This window comes from Triticum dicoccoides, chromosome 4B (assembly GCF_002162155.2).
Source record: "Triticum dicoccoides isolate Atlit2015 ecotype Zavitan chromosome 4B, WEW_v2.0, whole genome shotgun sequence".
NCBI classification, from domain to species: domain Eukaryota; kingdom Viridiplantae; phylum Streptophyta; class Magnoliopsida; order Poales; family Poaceae; genus Triticum; species Triticum dicoccoides.
Window position 1 is genome coordinate 80,007,148 of NC_041387.1, and position 10,204 is coordinate 80,017,351.

Sequence of the window (10,204 nt, forward strand, 5' to 3'; positions counted from 1 at the left end):
ATACGTCTCCAACGTATCTATAATTTTTGATTGTTCCATGATGTTATATTACCATTCTTGGATGTTTTACTATCATTTTATATCATTTTTTGGTACTAACCTAGACATAGTGCCCAGTGCCAGTTGCTGTTTTCTGCTTGTTTTTAACATCGCAGGAATCAATACCAAACTGAGTCCAAATGCAGCGAAACTTTTTGTGCATTTTTTCTGGACCAGAAGACACAAGATGAGCCGAAGAAGTACCAGAGGGGTGCCCCGAGGTGGGCACAACCCACCAGGGCGCGCCTGGGGACCCACGTGGGTTATGCCCACCTTGGTGGCCTCCCGCATCGCCTCTTTGCTCTATAAATACCCTGATATTCTAGAAACCCTAGGGGAGTCGACAAAAATCAATTCCAGCCGCCGCAAGTTCTAGAAATACCTGATCCAATCTATACACCATCACGGAGGGGTTCATCATGTCCATTGGTGCCTCTCCGATGATGCGTGAGTAGTTCTTTGTAGACCTACGGGTCCGTAGTTAGTAGCTAGATGGCTTCCTCTCTCTCTCTCTTGATTCTCAATACAATAGTCCCTTGGAGATCCGTATGATGTAAGTCTTTTTGCGATGTGTTTGTTGGGATCTGATGAACTTTGAGTTTATGATCAGATCTATGTTTTTATCCATGAAAGTTATTTAAGTCTTCTTTGATCTCTTATATGCATGATTGACTATAGCCTCGTATTTCTTCTCGAATATTTGGTTTTTGTTTGGCCAACTTCATCTATTTATCTTGCAACGGGAAGAGGTGCTTTGTGATGGGTTTGATCTTAAGGTGCTTGATCCCAGTGACAGAAGGGGCAACGACACATATGTATCGTTGCTATTAAGGATAACAAGATGGGGTATATTTCTACATAAATAAATCTTGTTTACGTCATGTCATCATTCTTATTTCATTACTCCATTTTCCCATGAACTTAATACACTAGATGCATGCTGGATAGCGGTCGATGTGTGGAGTAATAGTAGTAGATGCAGGCAGGAGTCAGTATACTAATCTTGGACATGATGCCTATATAATTATCATTGCCAAGATATCGTCATGATTATTTAAAGTTCCATCAATTGCTCAATAGTAATTATTTTCCCATCGTTTGCTATTTTTTTCGAGAGAAGCCACTAGTGAAACCTACGGCCCCCAGATCTCTTCTTTAATATATTTGCCTTCGCGATCTAGTTTTATTTGCTTTTATTTTCAGATCTGTTAAACCAAAAATACAAAAATACGTTGTTGCACTTTATTTTATTTGCGATCTATTTATCCAATCTATTACAACTTTCTCCCGTCTCCGTGCCAGTTTCTGGCGCCGTTACCCGAAAGGGATTGGCAACCCCTCTAACACGTGGGGTTGTGAGTATTTGTTATTTGTGTGCAGGAGTTGTTTACTCTGTGTTGCGTGGTTCTCTTACTGGTTCGATAACCTTGGTCTCATCACTGAGGGAAATACCTACCGTCGCTGTGTTGCATCATCCCTTCCTCTTTGGGGAAATACCGACGTAGTTCTAGGAGGCATCACTCTGCCATGGCAGGGAGAACCTGAGATCATGGTTCTAGACTCCACATCCTCAAAAACAAATTGTTTCCTTTTACTAACCCCTTCAACATTTTGGGTGACACTGAAAATCGTCACCGAATATGCACATAGATTGTGACTCTAAACATACTTCACCTAAAATCATACTAAACCATTAGTAAAGATGCATGGGGGTGGGCATCGGCTAGTGATGGTTCTAACCTTGTCACAACGATTAGAAGAAATTGTGATTTCTGTAATGAAGGTGGCCACCAGTGTCTTCCGATTGGTGTGGCATTCATCGGTTGAGCAATAGGTGCTTCGCGGCCAGCCTTGACCGTGTTAGAGCTACTGCAGAGCTCCTCTACCTTCGATCCTCTGCCTCCACCATCGCCAAATAGGGAGGATGTAACACACTGGCAGTGTCTGGCTAGGGGGCTTCTCACCATGTCAACTCGGCCTAGTGGGCCGAGCTGAGGACCCCCTTTGTCGGTTCTTTCCTGGGCCACATTGGGTGTCTCATGGCATATAATCGAAAGGTTCGAGAAGACTTGGCTTACACGACAAGACACTGGATCATGGAGGACAACTCTGCCTCCCCGTATCTAGTCGACTAGGATCTTGTAACCCTAGGACCTGCCAATACCTATATAAACCAAGGCGCCTGGATCATAGACATCATCATTATACATTACAATCTCTTGGTAGATACATGTACTTTGTACTTACACAAGCGCAATAAATACAAGCACGATAGGGTATTATCTCCTCGGAGAGCCCGAACCTTGGTAAAATCCATGTGTCTCTGTTGCACTTGTTCCAAGTATAGCTTAGGATATCGTACCTTGAGATCTGCCAGTTGAGGTTTTATCACGTCCCAGCCACAGTCACCGGTTCCCGGCCGCTACACTTAGCTACCACCTAGGATCAAGACTGACCCCACAGACCATTATTGGTCTTTCGTGCGTACCCCAGAAGAACTCCCCGGTCGGTCATCCATCCTCAAATTACCTGGGGCCAAGCACGCTTAACCTGGAGATTCTTTGGGGATGAGTTCTAGAAAAGAGGATGCACCTTGTTGATATGACTAGTCACCTATTAAGTTAGGATGCCACAGAAGAAATGCAGAAAGCGGGAAAAACCTATGTTTTGCGGGCAAGGGCGGGAGAGGAGAAAGAGAGGGCAATTGTCATTAATGGACGTCAAGTTGCGTCGTCTCCGATTTTCTATGTCGGCGCTTGAAAGTGGGTTCACCTTGTCAATTTCAATGCCAAACATCCTAAGCGAGCGGTCATTGTTTTTTTACAACGTAATTACTAGTGTAGTTGTGGCAAAAAAAAGTGACAAAAAGTTGTTTTATTTCCGTCTGCAATGTGTGTGTTTTTCTGTTTTTACTTCGGTTGTTTCTTAGGACATCTCTAACTGAACCGCTAAATTTAACTCCCAAAAGCCACTCAAGCTTAACTCCTCAAATATGAGGAGTTAAAAAACATAGAGCTAACTGAACCCCTAAAACTAACTCCCTAAAAAGAATCTTTGCAGGTTCTTCAATCTTTTTGTTTACATACTCCATTCGAACTAGATATTTGCACACGTGTTAATTAGAAACTCGATAATTTAAGTGCACAAAATTCAGAAATATTTCGAATTTATTATTTTCAAGTTTAATTATTCAAATTCAAACACATGAAGGGTCCAAATAAAGCATAATAAAACACAAGAACCAAGTGCTATGAAGTGTCCATAAGTGCTCAACAAGATCATCTTGGAGTTGGTGCCCATAAGTGCCAAAAATACTTCTCCGGATATGTTGCATTGGACGCAAAGTAATCCTTGATAAGCTTGGCATGGCTTTCTGCCTTATCAAAATTGATATTCAAGCATGATACGACTCTTGGTCTCCTATGTCCTTCCTCCAAAATCATCACGAGAATGGACATCTCAAAATCATTGTCATCTCCTTCTTCCTCTCAGACAAGGAGTCATCAGAGTTATCTCCCCTCAACCTCTTCATCTAGAAGTTGCAATGTTGAATGATAAATTTGATTAGTCTAGTCCGAGCGCAATGCCAGAAGACATGGGGAGCAGCGACAATCAATCGCAAAATCTGTCCAGTGGGCAATAGATATTGTAGTAGATTTATTACAACCTGGGAAGGAACAACAAAAGCCTAGTCCGTGGGTGCAAGCTCGCAGGAAGCCACCGATGAAAATGTTCTAAAACTAAATGTGGATGCTCAATATGGGGAGGCTGCAGATCATGGGGGAGACCGAATGTGTTATCCATGGTGCAAACCTTATTCGGGCACAATCTAGATGGTATGAATTTGTATCATCTGCTAGAATGATGGAAGCATTTGCAATTTGTGACGCGGTCCGGCTAGCGAGCAACATGGGATGGGCAGCGGATCATAATCGAGATTGATGCTTTGCAAGTAGTCAACTCGTGGAAGGCCCAATCATTTGAAAGGACAGATATTGCATTTCCTATGCAGGAGGTCAAGAAGCTATGTGGGAACTTTGCTGTTTTAGTATATCTTTTGTTGGCAGGGAAGCCAAAATGGCCTCCCATCTCTATGCTCATCAAGCTAGTGAGGTTCGTCGGAGATGTCTTTGGATCAACTTTGTTCCAAAATTTCTCCGTGATTGTAATACCCGCGGATATATTGCGACTGAGTAATCAATAAAGCTCCTGAATTGCAAAAAAAAATGATAAATTTGATCGCAAAACAATAAAGAAAGCAAAGAAGTGGGGCGGGCTAGGAAATTCATCGCACAGTTGGTGGGCAGAGGAGGAGAGAGCCGCGGTGGCCAGTGTTGCTGTGGTGTTGAGGGTGATCGCCCTTCGTCAAGCAAGCCCGTTGCGGCTCTGCTTCAGCCTTCGGAATGTGGATGACATGTCCGTGATTCCGGTGTTGTTAGGGAAACTCCAACGCACGACCCCAAACGGACGTCCGTTTTGTCCAGATTTCGTCCGTTTGGGGGTGGGGATGGGGCTGTGTCCGCCCATATTTGGGTTTGCGTCGGCCGGGCGCCCAATGCGCGGCCGCATCTTCGGCCCCATCTCGTCCTCAGACATTATTTTCTCATTTTCTTTATATTGATTTTACCAACGATTTTTGTGATACATTGGAATACATTCACCCAAATCTTGATACATTCGGCCCCAAATCTTGGCTAGAATAACAAGCCCAAAGAAAACAAGAACTACAAGAAAGCATTTTAGAAGGTTTCTAACTTCCATAACTGCTCCTGTGAGTTGGATTAGTGCCTTCTCGATGCATTCGTTGTTGATCTGCGGAGTCTCAATCTTGAATGCTTCTTTCTTCTTCGCGTCTAAAGAAGTAGACGTTGCTTTCGCACATCTACTCTCATCTCTAGCGTCTACTCTAACAAGAAGTGTACGAACATCTATTAAATTATGTGCTATTAGTACATCGGTGTATTCTTCTTACCAAAACCAAAAGTTGCATCCATCCTACATAATAAAATTTTAATTGTAAGCAAAACAGACCAAATTCGGAATCAGAACACGGCCCAAGTGTGTGTGCCGAAAAAGGGTCAGAAGCAGACCAAAATCGGACATTTATCTGTTTGCTCCCACGCGTTGGGTCGCGGTTTGTGTCCGTTTACCCCAATAATTTGGGGTTATGCATTGGAGTTGCCCATAAGCTCGAGCGCAGGTACTCTGTGCCATCTACGGTTCCGTTTTCCGACAAAATGAGGAAATGCGGTGGCCCTAGTAGGCGAAAAGAATCTTTCGCTGAGAGTTGTGTTCGGCTCCTCAAATTTGAGCCGCAGTAGATTTGAGCTCCTCAAAAGAGAATCTTTTGACAAATTAAACCCATTCTATGGTGCCATGGTCCATGGCTGGCGAATACTCTGGAATATGCTGGAACCTAGTAAGAAGTGTTCAAATCGTACTTGTCGAGCCATCTTGAGGTCTGGACAAACGGACAAAATACCGTGCGAAGATCTGAACAGACTAGTAGGAGTAGGAATCTAGCTGCAGAATTTCCAGATGCACATATGTTTTCTGACCAGCCAACTAGCCACAGCACGGCACAACTTCGCAAGTTGCATCCTCCAGATCTCAGGTCAGAACCCGAGCGATCTTCGGCGCTTCCACACATAAATAAATCAATTGCGTGATGATTAGGAACAGAGTAGCGAGCAGAGTATGTTATTTTAACACCTCGCGGTTGATTTGGTCAGTTGATTTCGTCCGCTTCCCACCTAATCAAGCAACGTAGCTGGCACACGGTAGGATGCCCGAGAAGAGACACAAAAGAAAACAAACAAAGGCACAGCTCAGCACGAGATCAATTATTATTTCCAAAATGAATTGGTTGAGAACACATTATACGTTGTCTGTTTACATGAATAAATTAGCTACAGCTGCTGATCAAGGATTCATACTTTCTTTTGAAAGGAAATTCAGTGATTCATACTAAATCATAATGTGTGAGTGCCGCATTAGAAATGGCCGGTGACATCTCCTCGCTCGCTTCTTCGCTTCCTGTCATCAGAGGCGCAATCCCAAGTCCACAATATGATGCGTGCACCCTTCCTGTGCTTGTCGTGATGATGGCGATGAATTGATGCAATGCAATGTAATTTCCACGCGATTCGGGCAGATGGCGTGCTCTCGTGCACATAGGTCGCCTGATGAATTGTGTTGCCGCCTTGCGAGTATGAGTTGGCTTCGTCTTCCTGCGTCCGCAGGATTGATTGACCGTGCAGTTGATCAGCTGCACAGCTTGACGGTGCACGCCACCGCCTGCGCCCAGTACTTGAGCCTCGCCTTCACCTCATCTGGGCTGTCCCCTGCAACAACACATCAAGAGAGAAGAACAATTGAGTTCAAATGCTCAACAGCAATCAAATACGTACGATCCAATCCAAGCATGAAGCGGAAAGAAATCAACAGTGCTTAAATTGTTCCAATCATGAACTGGTCATTCTAGAGAGTTTAGATGAATCAAGAATCGATGTTGAACGAAGAGACTTAGTTTTTCACATCGGAAAGCAAGATCCAACCAACATGGGTCGAGCAATTTGAGCTTACCAGGGCAGGAAATCTTCCAGTTGGGGATGGGTTGGGCCGGCGAAGGAGGCACGACCGCCGGCGGCTCCGGAGCCAACTCCTCGGCCTTGGACGGCGGCTGGTGCTCGTCCAAGAACCGCTGGCTCATGGAGTAGCAGAGCTCGAGCGCGGGCAGGGTGCCGCACAGCTCGGGGATCTCGTTGTAGCTGAACCCGAACCCCAGATCCACGCACCCCTTGAGCTCCTCCAGGTCGTCGTCCGTCAGGCTCCTGGCACGCCCCACGCCGGAATCCCCGGCGCCCGCTCCGGCGCGGTCAGGGGCCGCGTCTTCCCCGGCGAGCACCACCGGCCGCGCCCTCCGTGGCCACGCCGCCTCCCACTGCGCGCCGCACCACACCTCCTCCGCCTCGGCCTCCGCCTCCGACTCCTCCACCTCCGGGCCGTTCTTGACCCGGCGCTGGGCGCGGCGGCGGTTACGGCTGCGTCTGCGGCGAGGGGGCGGGGGCGTCTGCGGCTGCAGGGAGCATGAGGAGGACAGGGAGGAGGTGGCCGCCGTCGTCGTCGACGCGGACTCGTCGAGGTCGGAGTCGGTGCTCCACATCGTCGCCGCGGCGGTCGTTGAGCTCGCTGAGCTGCTGGCTCGCTCGCTCGCTCGCTCTTCTCACGCGGTAGCTCCGCGTCTTCCGCTCTCTCTTTCTCTCTCGGTTGCTTTGCTGGATGTTTCTGGGTGGGAGAGGGTGTGGGCCTATAAGTACAGCTGCGTTAATACGAGGGGTATGGGTTGTTGCCATGTGGGGCCCGCTTGTATGGTGTATCGTGGTATGAGTCTTGGCCGTGTGTGCCATGGGGGACGCACATGTCACATGTGGCCGTGTGATGTGTCCGGCCTAGTCACCCGCCGTATCCATGCTGTAAATATCTTTTCTATCGGCAGCTTTTTTTTTAGGAAAATGACTTGAATCAATTACGAAGGGTTTACAGAATCTACAAAGCATCCCAAACATATTAAAAATTGCATCGAGATCCCTACGCAACCGAACGACCGCTACCGCCGTCGGAACGAGCCGGTGACGCGTCGTTGTAGCCGGACCTTGTCGACGACAGCTGAGGAACCGTTCCGGAGTCGCAGTTGTCATCATTAAACATTCGAATAGACCTAAAGCACTTGACACCAGAATTTGCCATTGTGTACGCCTGACAAGAAGTCCTAACCTTGTCGTTCCGAGGAGATGATGAGAATCTACGCTGGAGCTCCGTCGATTACGTCCCTTCGAACGAATTCGAGGCGGATCGGAGCCCATAAGACCATCCCGACGAAAGAAGAAAAACCCTCAAACTATTCCTACCTTCACCACAAAACCAGACGCTCAGATATGAGATTCACTCATCCTCTCACCGCTGTAGCGGCCGACAGAGGCTAGGGGAACCCCCGGCGGCACCGAACGTTGAAGGAAAGGAGCACTCGCTGTCTTCTAATCGCCTCCTGAAAGAACCCTCTGAAAAATGTTTGCCCCACTAATTTATATCTGGATGAGTTTTCTTATTGGCAACTGTGTGCTAAAGCAACCCAAAAAGCATGTTTTCATATAGTTTTAACAAAAAATACTTGGTGATGTATTTTGCGCCTCGGGGCGAACATTTAGAGCACACTCCACAAATTTGTGGCACGGAGGAAACTTCACACGATTTGCCACCTCACGTGAGCATGGCATAGAAATTTGAGTAAAATGATGTCTCATTGACAAATGGGTCTCATAAAACGAATGCAACCAATATAGAGACCCTGAGTTTGCACATTAGCTCAACAACCAATAAATGGAGGCGGCGGTGACTCATTGAAGATGAAATAACGTTCTTCCCGCCCAGCGCCCCTTCATGTCCCGACGATGCTTCTAGTGTCGTCGGAGGGCGTGTGGAGGTTTGTCTCCGGTGGATCTCATGGGATCCGATCGTTGTTTGTCTTTGGTGGATCCGCATGGATCCGGTCATCGCTCGTTTGTGTTCGTGTGTCTACATGTTGGTTCTGTCGGATCTATGCCTCTCCGTCAGCGGCAATTATTGTTCAGGTGTGTTGGTCCTGTGGAGTCTTAGCACGACTACTTTCCCACTGTCTACTACAATAAGGTTTGTCCGTTTTCGGTCAGGAAGGGACGATGACAGTGGCACCTTCAGCTCGCTCCATTGTTTGTAGCCATTGCTAGGTGGTCTACAGACCTGAATATAATTGTTTACTTTCGGTGTTCTTTGTACTACCTGATAGACGATCAATAGATCGAAAGTCTTTCCCGCAAAAATAAAATCTGATAAATCCACATGTGCATGTGGATGTTTTCCAGAAAATCTTAATTCTGGATTTCAATTTGTTATAGAAAAAACTCCATGCGTTTTGTTCAAGCATCAAGCGAAAACACAGAGAGTTCTAGAAGAATAATTGCAAACAGCCCATTGGACATGTTAGCTGGGTCTGAAAGCAAGAACACTTCCAAGTTTTAGTTTGGAAAGAAGACGACCTGCAAGGTGGCACCGCTGGCCAAATCAATGGCTCCAAGCAATAATCAGAATTATACTACTCCAACTGGTCATGATCTCGTGCTTCGCATGGGGCCGGCGCTGTTTAATTAGTTGGCTCGCTGCAAGCCTGCAACCCTGGCTAGATTTGCCTCCTTTTCTGCTATGGGTCTGGCTACTGACAGGCACGTCTTGCTTAAACAAGTGCAGTGCAGCAGCATCATTCACACACGGCGGTGCGGCGGTCTTATGGCTTTTCTTGGTGCTCCCTGTCAAGTCGGCAAATTTGGCTCGGGCTGCACTGTAAAGTTGGAGGGCGAAATGGAGCGGAGAAAAGGCTTGCGAGCTGCTCAAAACAGGACAGCATGAATCCAACTCAGGTGCTTGGAGAGGCCTCCTTTATCAAAAGCCCTTTTCTTGCTCATTGCTTACTTTCTTGGGCACTGCGTCTGTGTTAACTAGTGCTTAATTTAACTCAATCATGTTTGTCTAAAGTAGGAGCGTGCACCCGATTTGAAATTCAAAGTTTTTCAAGCTGGTCGCCAGTTCCACTTCCAGGTAAGCTAACGGCTATGTAGCATTGTAGGCTTGTACTCGCTTTGTTCGGGTTTATTAGGCATCCTCACATTTTAAGCCGAAATTTGACCATACATTTTCCTTGAATACAGATCCAATGATATAAATTTTGACACATCACTCATGTTTTGCAAATCAAATATCCGGTCAAAATTTAACTCAGAATACAAGAGGGCGTAATAAATCCAGACGAAGGTGGTAGCGATGTAGATATTTCTATAGGGCTACGTACTTGATTGGTATTTGTCCAAGCACAACACACAAATAGTCGTGGTAATCTATCGGTTGACACTCATCTTCATGTGGTACAAGAAAATGTGAACAGATTTATAGCATCTTATTTGCCAAATGACAAGAAATTAAGCGCGTTCTCTTGGCCAATTCTGTCTATCTTCAATTCTACTCCGCACGTATGATTAATTCCAGGGTTAGTGTTGGCATGGCATGGATTTGATTTGATGCACAAGGAACATTCTGGTTAGCCTTTCGCGTCAAGTTACTGGCCAACATACTTCCG

At 46.3% G+C, this 10,204-nt stretch overlaps 1 protein-coding gene across 1 annotated transcript; it reads right to left on the bottom strand.

The window, feature by feature from the left end:
- Window positions 1-5,857: 5,857 nt before the first annotated feature.
- Window positions 5,858-7,323, bottom strand: LOC119295137. Its single transcript, XM_037573470.1, has 2 exons — window positions 6,625-7,323; window positions 5,858-6,383 (listed from the first exon to the last, which is right to left on the bottom strand). Exons 1-2 carry the CDS (start codon window positions 7,202-7,204, stop codon window positions 6,304-6,306), a joined length of 660 nt encoding a protein of 219 aa, XP_037429367.1. The 5' UTR covers window positions 7,205-7,323; the 3' UTR covers window positions 5,858-6,303.
- Between the last annotated feature and the right edge of the window lie 2,881 nt (window positions 7,324-10,204).

Bases quoted from the DNA above. Each gene is read 5' to 3' on its own strand.
- LOC119295137 (XM_037573470.1), bottom strand. From the start codon at position 7,204: ATGTGGAGCACCGACTCCGACCTCGACGAGTCCGCGTCGACGACGACG. The intron at 6,384-6,624 runs GTAAGCTCAAAT...GTGTTGTTGCAG, and splicing joins CTGGAAGATTTCCTGCCCTG to GGGACAGCCCAGATGAGGTG.